The sequence below is a fragment of the Stylophora pistillata genome, chromosome 4 (genome assembly GCF_964205215.1).
Source record: "Stylophora pistillata chromosome 4, jaStyPist1.2, whole genome shotgun sequence".
NCBI lineage: Eukaryota > Metazoa > Cnidaria > Anthozoa > Scleractinia > Pocilloporidae > Stylophora > Stylophora pistillata.
In genome coordinates, this window is record NC_142522.1 from 31,627,621 (window position 1) to 31,650,459 (window position 22,839).

Sequence of the window (22,839 nt, forward strand, 5' to 3'; positions counted from 1 at the left end):
GGTAGGCCCACGCTAAACAATGTCGAGTGATTTCGGAATGAGCCGGTCCACGAACTACATTGCTTGAAAGCTAGCCAAATGTGGAAAGTTCATACTAGTTCTCACAGGGATAACAAATGAGCCATATGTGAGTTCAAACTACGAAAATACTGGCAAAACTGTGACGGCTGATTTGACAACAGACTATGATGCTGAGACGAACACCTCACTTGCTAAAAAAGTCAAGAATGTTCATGAACGCAAATTCGAAGGTAGCGCTGACAACAGCGAATCGGATAAGGATACTGACAGAAGCAACTTAAATAGTAAGATTAAATATATAAGCTTAGCTCTTCCGTCAAATATCCTGTTTCTGTTATTGGTTTATTGGGTTCAATACTTGTGAAGTACGATTTGGTATTTCGTACATAATTACTTTAATTATTTATGTACAAGCGATCGTGAATGTTGATTTGCTCTTCGCGGGGAGTTGAATGTGCTTAGTAGTAGACATTACGAACACTATGATCTACTAGACAAAATTGTCTATATGACCAATATACATGAACATAATGATGTTACAGTGTCAGTAAAAGTACAACTGACAATTCAGATCTCGTCATAGCAAATTATGTGTGTTATAATTTGGATATATCAACAAAGTTGAAATGGTAAATTGGCCACCGTAATGATTACAAAAGCTGACGTTTCGAGCGTTAGCCCTTCGTCGGAGCGAAGGGCTAACGCTACGACGAAGGGCTAACGCTCGAAACGTCAGCTTTTGTAATCATTACGGTGGCCAATTTACCATTTCAACTTTGTTGATATATCCAAATTATTTCGTTACTCCCACCGATGCAGCCCCAAACAGTTTCTTTCGAAACTATCAGCCTTTATTTATGTGTGTTATAATTATACTCGTGTTTGGTGTGAGTGCCATGGCTATAAAAGAAGCCCGGGTGAACGCTCCTCGAGCGTCTAGTTACCGTTTTCCATTTCCTAACTCTACCCTACCTTCCACAATCTGATCACGTTATCGGAATTGATATCTTCTTCTTCTTCGGCGAACGAAGTAACGTGCTCCACAAAGAGTCGAACAGCTCCTGTTCGCTGCCACATGGACCTGAAGGAAATAAACATGGTTGAAAGTTAATAAAGGCTGATAGTTTCTAAAGAAACTGTTTGGGGCTGCGTCGGTGGGGGTAACGAAATAATTTGAATATATCAACAAAGTTGAAATGGTAGATTGGCCACCGTTACGATTATAAAAGCTGACGTTTCGAGCGTTAGCCCTTCGTCGGAGCGAATAGAGGAATTGTGGGTTGTGTGCGCTTTTAAAGGCAGAAAATGGAGCTACGTTATTGGTGGGAACATGGCAACGAGAAAAACACGAATAGATTGGTGGAATGAAAAGCGTTCGTTGATACCTGTGGGATTTAGACTGCCGGTTTGAAAGATGAGCTTTTGTTCAAGAGTTTTACGGCTTTCCGTGCTACGTAAGTGTAAGGAAAGACCGCAGATTGCCATATGTTGCTTAGAATGATTAGGTAAATTAAAATGTCTAGTGATTGCTTTCGATGTGTCCTTGTCATTCCTCTCCACGTCGCGAAGATGTTCTCGGAATCGGTCACCTAGTCTTCTGCCTGTTTCGCCGATGTAAATCTTTTTGTAATAAGTGCAAGGTTGAAAGTTGTTAATCATTTTTATGCCACCAATGGGGTTTTCTACACAACTCCTTACAACACAGGACTACTGTTTTGCGTTGATAAAATTTATTTTCTTATGCAAAACAAAGATACCTTTCCTGTCGAATTCGACTTAAAAACAAAATGAACCTAATTTTCCTGTTTTTCAATTGGCCACAAACATAAGAACTAGCCGTCATCCATTGGGAAAGAAGATCTCTTTTATAACACTGTTCCGCAATCTACCCCTGATATAAAGTATCCACTTCCAGTGAAAAATAAAGAACACAGAAAAACGGTCAAAGTCGCTAAAGCCTTACAAAATTCGTGTCCGTTCATCATATCCAATACCTAGCATAGTTTCCCACCATTAACGTCCACAACCTCGGTATAAATTCTTAATGAGCAAATTTTCAAGATGGTTTTGAAAGGATTTCAGTATAAAAGACGTCTCGTAAATACCTCTTGTAAGAAGTATCACTTATAAATACTATTTTTATGGCTGGCTAAAAGACCAAATGAAACAATTCCCTCAAAAAAGACGGAGCGATAGAACGACTGACGGTTTATAAAAAAACCCTATCGATATGGTCTGCGGATTATCGACACCTAACTGCGTCAGAGCCTTTTAGTCAGCGTCTGCTTGTGTCACAGACACAACCAGCCGCATTAGGGGTAATGTGGGTGTCACGTTACCTGCAGTATTCGAGCATTACTGCTGATCTCCCTCCATAGTTTGAACATTTCTCCGTGACAGGTCCAAACCTCTCTTTCCTAATCATGTCTTCCACTGCTGGCCTTATAGACAAAACTCTATCACACCAAGTTCGTCGTGTGTCCGGAGAAAGCAACATTTCACGCGATGGCTCGAGTGCTTCGAGACAAATGCGCAAAGTTATAACATCCAAAAGCTGTAAAAAAAAAAATAATAAAAATGCAAAAGGAAAAGAAAGGTACAATTATCTTTGCTTTACAGACAGGCAAATTAACATGTGCAACTCAGATAATATACGAGTTACATTTGAAAAGCAAAGCAACAGAATATCTCAAAGTGACCAAACTTTGTAGGGGGTGGCTCATTTTGCGTCTGTGACTCCCTCACTATTTTACAGCAGATAATTTTCAGTAATTAACGACCTGTCCTGCCAAAGGGCCATTTAAATATGAATTAATGTAGGACCCCAACTAGTGATCTTGCCTTAAAAAAACCAGCAAATTGAAGCTCGTTAAAATAAGGATACAACTAAAACTACCGCATCAAAGACAGTCACAATAAAGTATTAGGACTTGCCACTTCTGTCTCGTTTCCTTGAAGAGCTTCTCGTAGTCTTGGTACCAGATCTGGATTTGCTTTAACGAGTGTATCAAAACACCTCAATCGGTGTTGAACTCTACTGTATGCTACATGAACAAGAGCTAAATCCATCAACTCGTTATCATCTTTATCTTCCAGGGTACGGACTTCCCTCGCTGACGAAATAATCGCCTCGTAAACAAGCTGAAAGAAAAGAAAGGAATACTTAAGTGGGCTAGAAAGGACATAGTTTTGATAAATCGCCGTCATCCCTAAGCGTAAAGGCTCATTATTATTCTCTGAATCTACCACCAAAAGGTCATAATAATAATAATAATAATAATAATAATAATAATAATAATAATGATGATGATGATGATGATGATAATAATAATAATAATAATAATAATAATAATAAACAGTTTAACGCGGAGAAACACTTAGCTAGAAGCTAGTTAACAGGTTTTCCACGAAACAACTTAAAAGAATAATTCAAATTGAAAATAACGTTGTTAAGAATCCCAACTGGCCGAAGGCAAACCATTTGGCTATATTACAAGCATGGCCGGGGATTTGAAAGTCGGGGCTACCGTGAAACAAATCCAACTAGTGGCCAGGGCGGGACTTGAACCTGGGAGCGGCGGATTGCAAGTCCGACACGCTGACCACTCGACCATGCTGCCTTCTTATGAAGTTACACATTCAATATCTTAGTATTGTTTTTGATCTCGTACATTTGTAAATTACTGATTAATACAATTTCCTCTCGGAAGTGGATGGGGAGTCTTAAAAAACGCTGCAAAAGAAAGTACAGCTATTCTTCAGTAAATCCTACGGGTAGTTTTTAAGTTACGTTATGGGAGTAGCCTTAGGTACTATTGCGATGAACACATTCGCAGAAATAAAACCTCGTGTTCCACATCGCTGGAATGCTTGTACACCATGTGAACGAAATCCTTCAGATACAGCAGTCCCGCGGAGTTTGAATGGCGCAATTCATCAAGTGGAGGTCCCAACTGCGAGTTAACGATCACTTCACGAAGAGAGTCCAACAGAGTGGTGCTCGATGAATGAGCTGCAACCGAGGAAACAAAAAGTACATGAAACAATTCTTGATAAAGGGAGCTAAATCTCGTCCTTCAGATTACTTCATTAACGTCATGAACACCAGAATAGAATATATAGAGATGCCGATGATTTACAATTTTAGTGATTTCTTTGATGTTCGTCCCTGGATTTTTCACTACGTTTCCTGTTTTCGTAAATAGTAGAAAATGTATACCAGTAGTGGACGTGAGCCTCTATCCTCTATCTACTCATACGTTGGCGATCATATCTTAGCTAGGGCAATATTTTGTGTGAATTCCTCGTTAAATAAAACAGAAAGACAAGCGCAAACAGTTAAAAAAGTAAATAAAACAAAAGCCAAAGTAAAAGCGTACCTTCCACGCTAGAGGCTTCTTTCAACAATTTTTCCACGCGTTGCTTGATAATGAACGAAAACGGAAATCGGCAAGAAAAACGATGACCGCCGGCTCCAGAACCAATAACTTGAACACGCTCTCGAACAGAATTAGTACCAGGTGATATCATGTCGCTGTAACTTAGCTTTGAGATGGTACGGTCAGCCAAGATCTTCAACCACAGCCTCGAAACCCAAGTGTCATCATTCTTCACTAGGTCCAAATTGCAGTCCCTGTCTGCAAATGCAATGATTTCCGCCAAAATAGGAACCACAACTGAAAACACTCGCTGCAAAAGAGCCTTTCTAAAGGTGCCCCACTCTTGCACCCCTGTTCCCAACAGAGCTTCTGATTGGAGCCATCCTTGTGGATTTGACGCTATTAGCTCACTTTCCTCTAAGAGGTGGTATGTTCTTTGTACCACCACGCTTGCAAAGGACTCTTCACCTTAAAAGAAATAGGAGCGGAGATTAAGGTTACCGCGCACCTTCAGGGGTGTCTCACGTGCAAGCGATGTAGCGCGTCTGGTTTAAACTGTAGATAGTTAAACCCCTATATCAAACTATCTTATAGGACTGCCTATCAGACTATACCAAACATTTTGAGAAGAAATGAATTGTCGAATTTTTCACGACTTCCAAATGCGAGCGCCCGAATCATCTTTTAAGAGCTACAAGTCAAAGGGCATTTGTTCGATTGCTCTCAAATTTTGACAGTAGCTAGTTTTACATATAAACCACAAAAAGGTGGTTTCTAAATACTTTTTTTCAAGAGCGATTTTTGAACGATCACTCCACATTTTTTTAATCCTATTTCAAAAAAAATGTTCTGCAACTTTTCACTGAAATTGAATAAGCCAAATCGCAGACACGTTTTTTGAGCGCTTTAGCACCGGAAACGGAGGAACACATTAAATAAGCGAAAAACAAAATACGCTTTGACATGTAACGTTCAAAAGGTGATTCGGACGCTCGCATTTAGCAGTCGTGAAAAATTCGACGATTCATTTTTTTTTTTTAAATTTTTGGTATAGTCGGATAGCCAGTCCTAAAAGCTTTAATTTCACATAGGGATTTAGATAACCGGACGCGCTGCATCGCTTGCACGCGAGACACCCCTGAAGGTGCACGGTAACCTTAAAAGGAGTGATAAAATACTGAAACGCAGATACCGAATTAAGCCTCGCTTTTTCACGTCACTTAACATTAAGCTGCCTTTTTTTAACTATTGCCCCTAAACCTCCAGTATTGAATAACACTGAAAAGTCCTTAATTGCGGATAAATGAGATAAATGATCCCCTCTCCTTCTCCCTGACAACCAAGTGTTCCCACAAAATATCCCCCTCCCCCCTAGCGATAAAGAATGGCTGGTTTTTTAAAAAGATTGCAAATTTGACGCTCAATTTTGCCTTGATTATACATTAAGCGATGAATAATGCAAACATTCCACCCGAGCCAAACTCGCAACTTCTCTGACTACACCAGAAAAGAAGACGATAACATATTAGGGATTCTGTATCAATGGATGACTCTCGTAGCGTCTTTATCTCAATGACTCCTGCAAAAAGGTAACGATTTACTCTTACTTTGCCACAAAAGTAGCAAAGAAAGAATCTTTCTTTGTCTTGAAGCAACTCTGTTGATTTTGGAACACCACTGCTGTTCGATACCCTGTTAAGGTCTCAACTTCTTGGTATCATTTATTGTAGAAAATAGTTGATCTCTTTCATTACGGAAAAAAAATACCTCCCTTCAAATTCGTAGAGATCTAGTAAAGACTGCACTAGCGGTAGGATTTGATGATTGCAATATTCAGGTTAAATTTTGTGATTTTCCAATTCGCTCTTAAAAAATGTCGAAAGGAAAGTCTGCGTAAATTTAAAACCCCCAAGGCCTTGACAGCAGCTTTAGAAAAGTTATAGTTTGGAAATAACTCGTTTACAGGAGAGACTCTTGAGCTTTTCTTAAATTTTATTACTTAATATTGTTAAATTTTTTTCTTTACTAACCCTTTTGACTTTGAAAGTTATCAGGTAATAAATCCAAAAGCAGCTCAATCCTGTGAGTTGACCGTTCAGCAGATTCCGTTTCGCTTTCAACCCTACAAGCGGCTGCCTGTACACAGTTACGAAGGAGTTTCACTGCCACCGTCGCTGCTTGCATGAGGTCATCTTCCTCGATGTGGACTCCACTAAAAAGCTTACTGATAGGACGATCGATGAGTTGCTCAATGGAAGGAGTGTGCTTACCAGGTGGACGAAGTTCATCGATGTGAAGGGACATCCATTTTCCACCCTGGAAACCAACAAAGTTACGACATCCACCAGCGATTCTTGGCAGCTGTATGATCAACACAATGTGGACAGCTTCCACTGAACACAAATTGAGCATTTCAGACGCGTTTGTTCGTTCTTCCAGCAGAATGTGCCTTGCACCTGCAATCAGGTTGAAGTTTTCATCTCCTGAATCACACTGAACAAGAAGAATGCCAGGACATTCTCCTCCAAGTTGTTCAAAAAACGCTCTGTGAGAAAAAGGAAAACAGCACGTATCAGTGATGAATACAACGCACGAATCGTAACAAAATTATTTGAGAATCATGTGAGATACACTTTATTCTCTTAAAGTACTAGAAAACGAGAACCATACGTTTACCCACACAACAAAGGTTAGCTCAGACGGTGTGTGGCATATGGTCGTATTTTAGACAATCGAGATGCTCAGTAACCTAAAGTATAATTTTGCTGAATGAATTTAGACGAAGAGTCCTACAAAAGGTCCTCATTTCCGATAAGTATTCCTTGTAACTGACATAAAAGGAATTCTCCTCACCTCCCTCCAAGGTTTTGCCTCTACACGTCAATATTTTAACCCCTTGAACTCTACTGGCTCTTTTCTAACCGGCAATGGAATGTTGTACAACAATTGAGGCAACAATGCTCTACGCGCTGATAGGCATCACACCCTCACCTGACTGAAGCTCTAAACTGTTGTTCCGTTTGGAACTGCTGAAGTGTCAAGAAATCAACAGTGGAACGGTGAAATTTAGTTTGGATGCATATGTCTTCCAAATCGATGTTAGAGAGCAGACGTGAATGAGTAGTAATCTAAAAGAAAATGAAACTTTAGCTTATTAACTTGATGACTCACATCAAGAAAAGGGTTCTGTCCTCGTGTACCGGTTCACAAGAGCCGTTACAAAAGACCAAACAATACACAACAGCTAACCAATGACTCTTAAACAAAGAAAGAACAATGGTAATTCCCTTGTGAACCGGTACACCAGGACAGAACCAAGAAAAGTGACTCAACTTTGATAACAATAGGCTTTGTTATCCTAGCGAAAAATGACTCTATAGGGCCATTTTTGAACAATGGCGCAACAGCTTCAGAACACACGAGGGATTTGTCGAAGTTTTCGATTAGCATGCGTGCGGGAAATTTAAACGCTCGGAAAGACTAGCCTTTAGTTTAGAACTATGACGACTTTAGTTTAGAACTATGACAGTGTCTGGAGAAAGATTTATACGGAGAGAGGTGATCTGAATGAGACACAACGTATTTGAATTCTCGATGTATGCATTGCCACATTAGCGGTCAATTTTTTCCTGGGGTAGACCATTGAGAGTTGACTCGACGAGACAAATTTACGCTACCCACTCCCCCAAAGCGGCTAAACCAGCGGTTAATTTTCCCTTGGGGGTACTCCGGTGACAATTTACCTGTTGTGTGCAAATATGCGCTACCTAATCTTCCAAAATAGCTAAATTGTCATACAGAAAAATTTTTTTCCGATTGCTCACGAACTTTTTCGCGTCGCTTCGGCCAAAGTCCCTCAGCGCTACAAAGAACAAAAGGACTATTGTTTAATACTTAATGTGAGAAGTTGAGCCGGAACAATAGACCATTTCTTGATGATAAAAATGAAAAACAAACAAACAAAAAACAAAAGCAAATACAGGTATTTCTTGGCGCTACAGGAGCCTCTACTTGTTTGTTTCTAGGCTGTCAATGACTATTAGAGTAAATGACTAGTAAGAAAAGGGAAGCCATGAGGTTAATCGTAGACGCCTCATTGTCAGAATACGCACAAGACTGCACGAAACTTCGCGCAACTTCTGAACGTGTAATTAATTTACACATCTAAACCTGTAACTGGTAAAACTGATAAATGGCTGCATTGACGGTTTCTTTCAGATTTTAAAAACAGTTTTACGATTTTTCATGAGCACATATGGTAAGGTGAGGTGAAACTATAGCTGGCTGAAGATGGAAGACTGGCCAACGGTTGTGGCTGCCGGCAAGCATACCAATAAAGGCGAAGGCGTCGAGATCTTCCTTACTGACCTGAACTAGGAGCCCCTCCTGATGCTTTTTATCTAGACGAATATCGTCCGAAAGGAGCATGAGCGACATGAACGCTGCCAAACTTGAATGTTGTTGCTCGTTGAAGTAAGCATTCCAAACATCACGTGCCATTCCTCCCAAAGCAGTGTGTGGAAGACGAGCAATTGCATCAGGTGTAGCCATCTGAAGAAGCATCGTCTCAGATCTTTCACGTACCTGGTTAAATATAGAAAGAGGAATGAATATGAGGTTGGTTTCTAAAAAGCCTGTGGCGCTGCGTCGATGAGAGGTACTAACACATACTTTTGTTTAATCAAATATGTTGAGAACGTGATTAGGCTACCATAGACAGATTATAGAGCTGACGTTTCGAACGTTAGCCTTTCGTTAGTGCACTCTGACAAAGGGATAACGCTCGAAATGTCAGCTTTACAGTCTCTTCACGGTGACCAATTCACATTGTCAACTCATTTGATAATGCCAAATTATCCCATAGAAAGACAACTGCATAGTTAAATTGTTGGTGTGGTGTGAACTACATATACCTCAGACTCTTTGCAATAATGCGTCCAGCATGTGACGTCGGAGGCACACATTAAATTGAACACAAACAGTTCAAAGAAAGACTACAGCGTTTACCTCAATCACAAGTTATGATGTAAAAACAAGAAATTTCCAAACTAAAGTAGCTTGTTCAGCTTTCAGAGCCTCACTCTGGTTTTTGACTCAATGAATCTAATGGAATGATATATCTTGAATATCATCTTGTTGTCACTACATGTTACGTGTTTCTCTGCATCTTTTCCCTTGCGGTAAGCAAATAAATCAATCTTCTTCTTGGCTATGGATGGCTACTAAATGAATGGATATCTTTTTTGAAAAGCTTGTTATTGTAAAGACAAAGCGTAACTACAAACCACTGTCGCCGTAGCGAATTTCTTGTGGCTTACGCATATAAAATAAATAATAAATCAGTTATTTCTAAAGCACATTTTCCTAACGCCCAAATGCGCTTAACAGTGTCAAATTATAACCTACACACTAGAAAATGTAAAAAAGTTCAAAGTCTAAAAGTCCTAAAAATCGAAAAAAGAAGTCAAAACTGAAAGTCTAAAAATATGCTTGTCGACAAAGATAGGTCTTAAGCTTAGCTTTAAAATAGAGACAGATGCACTGCTTTTAATCTCAAATGGAACCGAGTTCCAGAAGTAAGGCGCGCACACTGAGAAAGCCATGAGGCCAGTCAATTTGAGCTTGTGTGTTAGTTGCTTCAGTAGAAGTTGGTGAGCAGAACTGAGAGCTCGCCTAGGAAGATAAGGACTGATGAGCTCAGTCAAGAACGTTGGAGTCGCACCATGCAGTGCCTTGAAGGTGTACAGTAAGATCTTAAAAATAATACGCTGACGGACGGGGAGCCAGTGTAGCTCCATAAGTAGCGGTGTGACATGATCAAACTTTCGCTTGCAAGTGATAACTTTTGCCTCCGCGTTCATAACATATTGTAGTCTCTAAATAAGATAGTCAGGTAGACCATAAAGAAGCGAATTACAATGATCTAAGCGAGACGTTACTAATGCATGCACCCGTGTTTTGGTTGAGTCAATACTAAGGCATGGACGTATGTGACTAATGTTTCTGATGAGATAAAAAAAGCACTCTTGCATAGATCATTGACGTGTTCCTCGAAACTCATGGTATTGTCGAAGACGGCACCAATGTTCCGTGCGCTAGACGTGGGCTCGACAGTAGCATCGCCCACAGTAATCGTATCTAATAGTGGCTTACGACGATGTTCAGCATGCAGAACCGGGAGTTTAGTCTTGTCGTTGTTTAACCGGAGATTGTTTAAAAGCATCCATTGGTTCAGCTCACGCAAACAAACTTCAACCCAAGTGCGCGCTGACACAACGTCCTCCATTTTAGTGGTCTTCCTGCTAAGGTACAGTTGAGTGTCGTCCGCGTACATATGAAACCCGACACCATGGTGACGCAGGATAGCTCCGAGAGGAGAGGTATAGACCAAATATATGATTGGGCCCAACACAGACCCCTGGGGAAGACCGCAGGTCAGTGGACGATCAGAAGAACTAGTATCTCTGATTTGGACGAACTGTGAACGACTGGACAGGTAAGACTCAAACCAAGCGTAGGCAGAGCCCTGAACACCAATACAATGGGAGAGACACGATAGTAGAATGCCATGATCCACTGTGTCGAGCGCTGCCGACACGTCCAACAGTACCAACATTACACACCTTTCATCATCCAGTGCACGTACCATATCGTTATGCACTTTCAACAGATTCAGTGCTATGGCCCACTTTATAAGCAGATCATTTGCCCGTGTCCCATCATTCACACGCACCTCAGGATGATCGCCAAGATTCTCACATCGATAAAGCGAGACGTATTTTCAGATCAATGAGAAAAAAGTATAAGAACACTTCAAAATGGTGCGATTACAAATTATTTCTCGACGGCTTGACAAAGTCCTCCGACATTTTTCTCTCCGTACCGGGGTACTTTTCGTTGCTTCGTAAATATCTAGGAACTTTGCAAAATTTACCAAGTATTATAATGCGTAAAACCCATTAAGATATATCTAATTTAAATTACCATTTCTGGGTACTCTACTTCATCTTCCCATGCATTCTTAGCGTCATCATCAGTTGGTGCGTAGTTATCTCTCTCAATTTCATAGCAGACTTGCATAACAATGGAGGGAATTGTATCCTCGTGGAATCCAACGAAAGCATCTCCGATGGAGAAAACCCTGTATTAAAATATCAAATGATGTATTGAGAAGATTACATGGCTGCGCGGAGATACAAAATTTGTCTTCAAGCGAAGACGAAATTTCGAATCTCCAAGCAGCCATGTAATATTATATTAATTATATAAACACCAATAAAGAGCCAAACCATTTCACTTTCGATGCGAAACTGAAATGGTGTTATATTCACGTGTGAAGATAATGCGTCATTTTCACGTGTGAAGATGTGACGTTTTCGCGCGAAAGCTCACTTGGTGTCTCATTGGTGTTAATATAATATATATGTTATATCTTTTCAGAATTAAAAATATTAGGAACAACCAACAGGCACAGAGTAAAGGAAATACTTAGACAGGTTGTAATTCATAACCTTAAAACTAGGACTCATTCGTTAAGAGGTGTGCGTTAAGGTTACTGGTTTGCATCTCACGACTACGACGGGTATTTTTTCAACTCATGGCAGGTCCATAACTGGTTTAAGTAATACATGACTTTTACCAAATTTACTTAAACGCCACGGACACTTGGAACTAAATAATTGTGTGCTACATACATGGTTTACAGATAGGAAGTTACTAATCAATTTAACAGAAAGAAAAGAGAATTTAGAATAGTGTGTGACTATACGGTGAACTCCGGGTATAAGGAACAAGTGGAAAGAGTTCAGAGCCATGTAATACTAAGAAATGACAGAAATTAAACGCCTTAGGATCCCTTCGGTTTGAAACCTCACCTACTACGTCTGCCTTCACTCGTAACCTTGGCAAATTCGCTAGCCCACGTTCTTAATTTCTGTACCAGCTTCTTCTGTTTAGGACTCAAACTTGTTAAGGTCACAAGGAAGTGTTTCTCTAAACGGTTTATCAACGGAATAGGAAAGCTGTTGTACACCACGTCCTTTTCAGCAATCACTATCAGTCTGGGTAAGGGATATGAGACGTTAGCGTACACACGATAACAGTAATGATTAAAACCTATTGGGCTAGCTAGCACTGTTTGTGAATTATCTCAAAAGAAATAAAGATGAAGATGAAAACGAAAAAGGTTCGCATCTGTCTCTCGAACGCACTCCAAGAAACACATCTAAACACAGAAAAACGACCTATAAAACTCACAAAAAACATAAATTCAGTTTAAATAAAATAAATTATATCTCTTTACCCACAGAGGATAACAGTGAACGAAATGATCCACACAAAATTCTTACTTGAAGCCATCATGGACACGACATTTGACACGGTGAGTACCGAGCCCAAGATCCACGTACTTTTCTCCTCCAAAGCGTTCATAATACTAGGAAAATAACATTGCCAAAAGCAAGATATAACATAGTCATTGAACCCACAACTTTAGACATATAAGTATGTAGTTCAGAGTGCTGCAAACCATAACCCATGTTTCCAACAAAGAGAAGCATAGTGTGAGAGTCGTACACCATCTGAAATACCTACTTTTGCAGAAACTGACTCAAGAGGTATGGCAAGATTTCCACAACTTAATACTACAAACTAGTTCGGTTTCAGTGAGATCTTCATTCAAGGGACCCTTTCTCGGCTAGAGAGAATGTCTCCTGAATTGAGATACCACTTTTATGAAGACAAAAAAGTCGGGGCCCGAGTTTGAGTTCCCCGAATAGAAGCTTTCCAAAGAATATGTTTCACCCCTAAAAATAAAAAGTAAAAAAATATGTGTAACCTTTGCAAAGGATATGTACAAACCTGATTTAGAGCATCGTAAAGACTCTCGTAGAGACTTTCAAGGTTCAACAATATCACTGTTCTTCCTGTCTCCATACAAACCTTGATGCGATTGATGTTGCGACATATCTGGATACAAAGTTATAGTATAGAATATACGGTTGAAGATACGGTAGACCTTTAATAATAATAATAATACTTTTATTTAGACACGATAATGTTTAAAGCTGAACAGCTTGTGGGGTCGTGTGTAAATGCAAATAAACTCTAAATTAATTAGATTTAAATGATGATGGTTTTTGAGGAGAGGGGAAAACCGGAGTACCCGGAGAAAAACCTCTCGGAGCAGAGTAGAGAACCAACAAACTCAATCCACTTATCACGCCGGGTCCGGGAATCGAACCCGGGACACATTGTTGGAAGGCGAGCGCTCTCACCACTACGTAGGCCAACCCTGCTCCCCCCAAAACTTGACATGGGGTCACCCAAAGACATGAATTGTTGGGGAAATTTTTGGAAGCAAAAAATCCTACCTCGATTTTACATAAATGTGCCTTCTTTGAACGAAATAATAGGGTATGTTTAATATTCGGATTGCCTTGAAATTTGATCCGAAGACTACCCGGATGCCAACCTAAAAATCCGTGTATGGGAATTCTGTTTTTTCAAAATGAATCTCCCACAATTACTCCCTGCGTGATGCGTATAGGAAAAAGTTTGATCAGCGAACTTAACAGATAAATTGCTAAGCAACCAATAAGAATATCGCACTAGGGTGTCTAATGCTGCCGCACATCCTGCTGATAGTGACATAGTTTACACAGTGATTTATTTACCGGCTGCGCTTTCCAAGACTTACATCAATCATTACTTCTTAAACTAGCAGTTTCAATGTGAAAGTGGGTGCAGGCGTCAGAGGGATAATTTCAAAACATTCCCATGTCAGTTCATTTGCTAAAGAACACAAGAATGTTCCAAGTTCACCCAAATCTCCAAATTTTAATACAATTGCTGCGGTGAATTTGGCGTACCATCACCGTTTCTAGCATAAGGATCAAAAGTATAAAATGAACCATTTGATTCACTTAAAATAGTCAGTGACAATTCTAAAAATGACAATTACCTACTTGTAAGTGGTGAAAGTATTCATCAGTGCTGAACAAAAGGAAAGGCAAGGATAAAGGGTGTCATTCACATTGATCAACCCTTGTCGGCGCTCTCCACATTTTATTCTGTAAATATCACAATCAAGCTTTTTCCTTCAAAACTCGCGAACCGCCTTTCGGTAAGACCAACACATTTTGAGGAATGTTTAACGTCATTGAGCAAACGACAACTTAATGTTGTGCTCGAGAAGTTTTTTTTTTACTCTAAGGTTGAAAAACAATAGTCCATTTTACAGTTACATGCTTGGTTGCCAAGCCTTTGAATGGGAGTGAGGCTAAGGGTGACCTTGTTATGATACAGACGTTGCTGCTTTTCAGATGTAAATTACTTTGTTATCATGCTAAATAGCTGCTGGTCTCTATCACAGCAAGGTCACCTTCAGCCTCACTCCAAATCAAAGGCTTGGCAACCAAGCACAGAACTGTAAAATGGCCTATTGGACTCGACGGTCGAATGGATGCACTCCACGGATGAAATCGACTCAGAATTTGTTTCAAAGCCCCAACAGTCATTTGAGTTTGCAGTTGAATGGTTAGCTTTAACGAGCAATCCACATCAATTTTGTTGAATGATTAGCTTCAACGAGCGATCCACAATTTCAATCTATGATTGCAAGCTTTTCTTTCGCCTCAACGGGCAAATGTAACTCAATGGTCGAATTGTTTACCTCAACGGGCATTGCTCGAAATCAATCGATGTTTCCACGTGCATTTTATGAGATGTCATTACAAACACCCCTGATATAAAAAACGCAATCGGACTGGGCATATCTCCGATCTTACATCCCACTAATCAGTTTGGCTTTTTCTCGCTATTGTGAAGAATAAGCTGCTGCCTCGCTAGGGCTCGCCAGCAACAAGTGTCAAATCGCGGGGTGTTTCCAAAACTAAGATGTAAGACCACCCCTCTCACCTCAAATGATATTCTGTCCGAACACTGGATTGCGAGTTTAGTTCATTGCCCACATACCAGGATGAATTGGAAATTTTTTTTCTTTTTCTTTTTAGATGGAAAAGGTAATTTATAAAAGATAACTAAATGGAGGTTTTAAGAAACGTATCTCCGCAGTTATTTTTTGCGGAAGAAAAGAATACTAAAAAAAAAAATAAAATGGCGCACGCACAGAACGACATACACACTGTATTGCCTTTTGTAATACGATCTCACCCGGCTTTGCCAAACCTCAAGAAAACACACATCTATGGAGAAAGGATATCTTAAAACTTACCCTTATTATCACATTGCAGAAGAAAGTCCCAACAAGATATCCTAATAAGAGCTTAACTTTAAGGGAAGAAGATTTAAAAGCGCTAGTGGTCCTAGCTAGTGGCAGGAGTCGCACAGTCCTATCAACACCTCTTAACGGCCAACTGCCTTTTGCTTTCCGGCTTACCGGCGTGTAACTTCGAGCAAGGTAGAGTTACTCATTGATCAAGTAACTCGTTTCTTGTCTAGTTCAATTCAGAAATCAAACTAGTAGATTGACCATACAATACTCGCGATAAGTTAATTTGCGTTCGCTTAGGAAAGTAGATTTACAACATGACTCAATACATTGAGGAAATGTGCTTACTGTAGTAACGCTATGTAACGCAATACGCTAAACACAACAACAGGACTTTTCGCTGCCGTGACCAGTCTCAAACACTACTACTTAAAATGCAAAAAACACGTGTACCGTTAGAGAGCGTTTGAGAATGTTTGGTCGGAGCTGTGTCAAGGATCAGCGTGGTCATCCAAATCTTTGGAAGGCCTCAAAATACGACGTACAACAAATTTGACCTTCTCGAAACCCGGTCTCAAATTACTTAATCCAAATCAGTGCTTGAGTTTGTTATTGAGAACGAAAGAATAAACGACAAATACGTTCAAAAAAAGACTTCTACACATTCAGAATATGTCAAACTACACTATCTACGGTAAAAGAAAAAAGAAACGGCCTAACTTTTGCGGAATGATCAGTCAATCTTTTGATTTCGGTCGCTTTCACAGACATATCGAAAATAACGCTACCACAGTGCAACGCAATCGAAGTGTACACACCGCCTGGATACATATGCGTTATTGACCAAGCTTGTTCGGTCATGATGGCTGGATATTGGCGTAATTCATGTTTGGGTTTTTGTGGACCAAGACAAAGTCGTTTTTTACCTGAGTATATTCCTGGTCATTTGGAAAACTACTTCCGAAGATCACCACTGCATCAACTGCTGTCTTTAAAAAATGCTGTTGCATGATGGGTAGGGCAGCGTAATTTTCAGTCAGAATCAGAAGGTAACGGTTTTCACTAAAAAGAGTGACGATATTGGATTAATGTGAAAAACTGTTCTTTTAGTCATTCGCGTCAGTGATTTAAATGAAAACAAACAAACAAACAAACAAACAAACAAAAAAACAGGCGAACCAACAATCGAACGAACGAAATAACAAGTTCGGATCGGATGTACCTGAAATTAGCTCTGTCAGCTACGTCTTCCCTTCCAAGACTTGCCTCGATCAATCTTATTGTCGTAGAGGTCTCTCCCTTATCGTGCACCTTAATTGAGAGAACGTAGGTACTAAGGTACTAAGCCGTAACCCATGGCTAATTTAATTTTCAAGCTAAAAACTTCAAGCAATGTAAACGCTTAAATTTGATTGCAATCAGTCTCTACTGGAACAGTGTATAAAAGTTTCCTTAGATCGAGTCATCTTTTTTTATACGAAGCTATTTATCTCTTAGGACAAGTCAACAAATATCTGAATGCCGGTTACCTCATGTTCACTGTTGAAATAGCCTTTACCAAGGTAAGAGTTTGAACTGACACTGAAAGAATGCTTTTCGATTGAGTCAATAAAAGTGATGACAACCACCGACAGAACATTAAAAAATACCATCCCAAATTCCGGCTTTGACCGCGGATTATGGAAATAACCACGTTTCGCAAATGATCGGTTGAGAGGGTTATGCTAGTTTGAAAGGCAAATCAAAGGGCATATTGAATTAAAGTTATCGTTACAGCGAATCAACTTCGACACTGATCTGAATAGTGTTTTGCATGTAAACTCACATCTTTTTCGGTATAGTAGCGTTTGAATATTCCTACAGGGTCACCTTCAACCAGGCCCCCAAAGTTCCTCTTAATAGCATGTTCCAGTTCCTGCCAAAGAGGTCGCTTTTTAGACTTTGCCGCGACGGAGTACACCATCTTGATAAGACTTACGTAAAGAGACAAAGAGGCTTATAAGCAAGTCAACACCAAATTAAGCCAAATTGATTACCAAAAAAGCGAGTAAGGAAGCAAGCTCACAAATAACAAACCTGTAAAAGTCACGGAGGCCGAAAAATTCTTCTTTGCCACATTCCTTTAACGTTACAAAGCTTTTCTGTTCCTTGTACAGTGCTGCATACCCAGCGGCCAGTGGAGATATGAGAGGCTGGATAAGAGCTTTTACCATTTTATCCGTGGAGCATATTCCCCTGATAAACAATATTCACATATGTAAGGGGAGGCAACAAATGCCTGCATCCATATTTGACCCAGAACGACGGAGACATGGCTTTATTATATAAGGGGCAAAATTACTGAATTGTGATTGGTCAATACAGAGGGCATTTTTTCTTAATTTTTGGAATTGCCCCGGGCAAAATTACTTGAAAATGATTGGCTGAAAATCACTTAGCAACGGCTGCCAAGGTAAAGCAATTTCTGTTTGTTTTGTAACAATGGCGTCCCGTTTTGCGCGAGATCATTGGCAGCAGAGCTTACATAGATATTGAAGTTTCTAAATATCACAGAATCTATTTGGGGAAAATTATATTTTGGCAATGGGTGTTGAAGACATCCGAGGCAAGTTGCAAAAATTGCAAAATTGGAAATTTTGACGGCTCCAGTATTTGGCTCAAACAGGCTTAAGATAGAGAATATCTGCTTCAGAAGTATTTTCAATCATCTCATCTGTCACTTACATTTGATTGATTAAGTTTTGGCCAACGAATTTGATGAATTATAAATTGAAACAAAGCCTACCTTGCAACTTTTGGAGATTTCTTCAGGATGCATTTGTCGTATGGTATGGGTCTCTCCACAGTTCGCCCGCTCCATTTTCTTGACCAAATCTTGCAGACTCTCGCGGAAAGGTCAAATCTAACTAGCTAGCCTTACCGAACATCTGCTTTTAGACCACAGATGATGATGCATTAACCCGAATATAGAACAGTCGAACAGGTCAAACACAGTCGTGTGTCGAGTATCGACTTAATTCATCAATACGATCCATTCAGAAAGTTTAATAGATGCATCAAGATCACAGCTAAGCAAATGCATGTCTGCGACGATTCTGAATTAGGTCTTTAACTAAATCGAGCCGTACATTCCGTGGTGCATTGTTGAGAAGCGAAGAAATCGTCGTTTACGACCTAACGTAAGTAGACCGGAAAAGCGATGAGCAAAACTGCCGACCAGATGTACATTTAAAATGCGATTTTCGCGCTTCTTGTTTGTTTGTTTTTGTAGCTTCAGATAAAGCGACATCGTCGCAATGGCATTGTCTCTTCATTAGATATTCTTGGTACAATATATCATGGATAAGGGATAAAAGGACAACTTTTGATCCGCTTTTATGACTGTTTTACTGTGGTGAGTAAAGTGATCGCTTTACTCAACCTACTATTTGTCCACATAAGCCGCCCATATTTCCTGGGTTTGTTTGTTTCTTGTTATTTATTGTTCATTGGATATCAATGATGGCCTGCATGTTAGATGATCTGGGGCATTAGCGTACACATTAGAAGTTACGAAGTTGGAATTTTTGACCCACCTCTCCTCCAGAAATAAATAAGTCTTCTCCAGGCCGATAAATTTTCACATTCAGTACCTAATACCTGCCCAAATTTTTCCATTCTTTCTGTTCATTTATTTATTTATTTTTTTGGTCTTGCTCGTTGGTTTGTTGTTGTTTCTTTGTGGGGGAAGGGGTGACCAGAAGTGAATTTGTGCCGTCAATCAAAAACACTGCAAGGGAAATTTGCAAATCGTCTACGAAGAAAAATATCCTGGTCGGGACAATGGAAAGTTGTTCTTCTTTAAATCCTAAAGAGGACTTTTATGAGTGCAGTGGAAACAGTATAAAACTCAGTGAATGTCAAAGGGGTATTTTCCAGGCTATAAACCGTGATGAAATCAGCGACGAAATGGATCTAATTATTCGCTGTGGAGGTGAATACATTTCATGTGCGAAAATTTCATTGTCTTGTCACAAATAGTTAATCATAACTGAATTTGTGAGTGCATTTTCAGTCTATAAAGCAATCTTTTTGTTTTTGGGTGCGGCTATTATGATCATGCGTTTAATTTTCACCCAAGGTTCAGTTCAGCTTCATTGACTTTGTTTTTGTTTTTAGATTTATGTTACGATTCATATTCTCAGCATTTATTTAAGGAAACTGGTTTTCTTCGTGCATGGTACATTGTTGTTGCTGTTTCTAAGTCTGTTTGCATCAAGGTACTAGATATGCCTAAACGCATACATTTTTGCTGGGATGTTTTGATGCTAATCACGATGAAGCAAGGTCGCTTGATATTTGTCAACTACACCGAGATCGTCTGGGGATTTACTGAAGGGGCCAGTGCAAAAATTGTCAAGTACCGCCTGAAGTAGCACAACACAACAGCGCAGCAGTTTCCGAGGGTATGAAATTGCTTGACGTTTTTTCTTTGATGCTTCGGTTTTTCGGTTTTCGTTTTTTTTTTTTGGGAGGGGGGGGGGGGCTTTCATCACCACTACCATTGTAAAACAACCCATAACAAGAGAATATCATTACACTTACACCCGGCGCTACATCCTATTACATTGCGTTACATCTGGTCAGCAGTAGTGCTTCTCGGACTTCCGGCCGACGCGTTTAATCGACTGTCGCAATATCTGACTCGATTTTAGCCAAAGACGCTACTTTGGATTGTTCAAAGGCATGCATTTGCTTTGTAAATTAGTCTCGACACATTTACTATACTTCCTGGCCGACAATAGTAATGAATTTAGTTGCTCGAGGGCAGAATCGCTAGTATTACGACCCTGTTTTGACCTTGTCTGATATTCTTTGTCATGTGTAGGCGGGCTACTTGTATCGTCATCTCCGGTCTAAAACACGGCAAACTGGATATTCCGTGGGAGTAATCGTTAGATTAGAGTCTGCGCAAGATTTGGTCAAGAAAATGGAGCGAGCGAAGGAGGGGCACTGGAGAGAACCAAGCGACGAAAGCATCCTGAAGAAATTCCCAAAACCTTCAAGGTAGGTTTTATATCAATTTACATTTCAAACAACAAACATATGAAATACATATATATGAACTGCGGTTATGAAACGTATAGGTGCACGATCCTTCGCAGTAAAGCACTATTTAAGCAATAGTGAAAATCAGACCTGAAAAAAATTCAGGCCTGTACGGGATTCGAACCACTGACCTCTGCGATACTAGTGCAGCGCTCTACCAATTGAGCTAACAAGCCAACTGGGAGCAGGCCATCAAATTAATTCGACATAAACCCGTAGATGATAAATCAAACAACAAACATATGAAATACATATATATGAACTGCGGTTATGAAACGTATATGTGCACGATCCTTCGCAGTAAAGCACTATTTAAGCAATAGTGAAATTCAGACCTGAAAAAAATTCAGGCCTGTACGGGATTCGAACCACTGACCTCTGCGATACTAGTGCACCGCAGTTCATATATATGAACAAATAGTGCTTTACTGCGAAGGATCGTGCATATATACGTTTCATAACCGCAGTTCATACATATGTTTCATATGTTTGTTGTTGTTTGATTTATCATCTACGGGTTTATGTCGAATTAATTTGATGGCCTGCTCCCAGTTGGCTTGTTAGCTCAATTGGTAGAGCGCTGCACTAGTATCGCAGAGGTCAGTGGTTCGAATCCCGTACAGGCCTGAATTTTTTTCAGGTCTGATTTTCACTATTGCTTAAATAGTGCTTTACTGCGAAGGATCGTGCACATATACGTAAATTTACATTTCATCAAACTCGTCGGCCAAAACCTTATCAACTAAATGTAGGTCACAGAAAAGATGATAAAAGATACTTTTGAAGCTGATTTTTTCTTTCTAAAGACTGTTTGAGCCAAATACTAGAGCCCTCAAAATTACCAATTTTGCAATTTTTTGCAATTTGCCCCAGGTGTCTTCAGCACCCATGGCCACAATATAATTTTCCTCAAATTGATTTTATAATACTTCGAAACGTCAATATCTGTGTAACCTCTGCTGCTAATTTGGTTCATGTAGAAAGAGTACTTTCGGAGAAAGTACGAATATGGTTGTGCTTGTTTTTCCTGCTTGTCTTAATAGCAGACAGGGAACTTATTAAGACGAGCATTTCTTCTTGTTGATAAAACCCAAAATATGTTAACGGCAAATTTTATAAACTGAGAGAGGGGCTCTATCATCTGTATGACTTTCATTTGAATTGGTTCGCATGCATCCGACAACCAGACTCGTTTACTTTTACTTTTTGATAGTGGAGCTCTTGGTAACGATACCTCTGCCTATCCACCTATGGTTGTTTTTGTTTATCCCCCCCTCCCCCCGTAACCTACCTCCACACAAAATTAATGGGGGGGGGGGTTATAAATTTTCATTTCCAATTTTGCTTCACTTTCTCGGAGAATTGCTCTAAAATACTTTGGGAATTCAAAGTTGTTATGAAAGTTTCCTCGTGTACATCATGCTTTACGTTACTACGTAATAACTGTTTTTTTGCTGACATATCAACACATCATGGAAGTTGGAAAAGACTATTATTCCATTCTCGTTGGAAATGAGACTTTTGATAAATTTGGTACTCAAGTTTCTTTACCAGAGAAATAAAGATTTCTGAAAGCTCTAAAAGAAACCAAATTTTCCTGTTGCGATAAGTGCTCACATGATTGAATAGGTATGTCAAAGCGAAATAATAACATTAAATTCACTTACAGAGCACTGTCTATAAGTTCTTCTTTGCTTGGTACTCCACGCGAAAGCATGATTCCACGGTTCATTTTGGCGGGATCCAAGGCCCAATTTGAAATTCCAATAAAAGCTACGCGCTGCGGTTTCTCGTCAGTCTCGATTACGTCATCAGCAGAGGTGACCCCATCTTCGAGCAATGGGTGTAAGGTTTTAAGAGGCATGAGAGGAGAGTCTTCAGCTAGTCCAACCTCATCGAGGACCACAACCGAAACAAACTTGTCTGAATTTTTTCCTTCCTGTAACTTGCTACACTGACGGAAGGTCGCCAAGATACCCTCTGGGGTTGAAAGAGGACTACACTGATACGATGCCATATGGACCTGTAGTGAAATATATCATCACCCACCGGTTAAAGAACGGACCTTAAAGTAAACACAAGCTTGCGGCGCTTCTACAGAGACGGCGCTCGACAAAGAAT

The 22,839-nt window shown here is 39.9% G+C and overlaps 1 protein-coding gene across 3 annotated transcripts in view; it reads right to left on the reverse strand.

Annotated features, from left to right (window-relative positions):
* LOC111338202 (E3 ubiquitin-protein ligase rnf213-alpha) overlaps window positions 1–22,839 on the reverse strand; it is a 137,145-nt gene that overhangs the window by 18,455 nt on the left and 95,851 nt on the right. For all 3 annotated transcript variants that reach the window (XR_015999609.1, XM_088755831.1, XM_088755832.1), the window contains exons 46-62: window positions 22,386–22,741; window positions 17,707–17,865; window positions 17,456–17,603; window positions 16,853–16,941; window positions 16,557–16,692; window positions 13,260–13,367; window positions 12,749–12,834; window positions 12,275–12,460; window positions 11,385–11,541; window positions 8,769–8,984; window positions 7,392–7,528; window positions 6,431–6,945; window positions 4,401–4,868; window positions 3,867–4,033; window positions 2,956–3,162; window positions 2,361–2,575; window positions 994–1,102 (exon numbers count right to left, since the gene is read on the reverse strand). Coding sequence is in view for 2 of the 3 variants with exons in the window: in XM_088755831.1 (XP_088611957.1) it covers window positions 994–1,102; window positions 2,361–2,575; window positions 2,956–3,162; window positions 3,867–4,033; window positions 4,401–4,868; window positions 6,431–6,945; window positions 7,392–7,528; window positions 8,769–8,984; window positions 11,385–11,541; window positions 12,275–12,460; window positions 12,749–12,834; window positions 13,260–13,367; window positions 16,557–16,692; window positions 16,853–16,941; window positions 17,456–17,603; window positions 17,707–17,865; window positions 22,386–22,741 (3,459 nt within the window). In the remaining variant the exon portion in view is untranslated. The remainder of the gene's footprint in view (window positions 1–993; window positions 1,103–2,360; window positions 2,576–2,955; window positions 3,163–3,866; window positions 4,034–4,400; window positions 4,869–6,430; window positions 6,946–7,391; window positions 7,529–8,768; window positions 8,985–11,384; window positions 11,542–12,274; window positions 12,461–12,748; window positions 12,835–13,259; window positions 13,368–16,556; window positions 16,693–16,852; window positions 16,942–17,455; window positions 17,604–17,706; window positions 17,866–22,385; window positions 22,742–22,839) is intronic.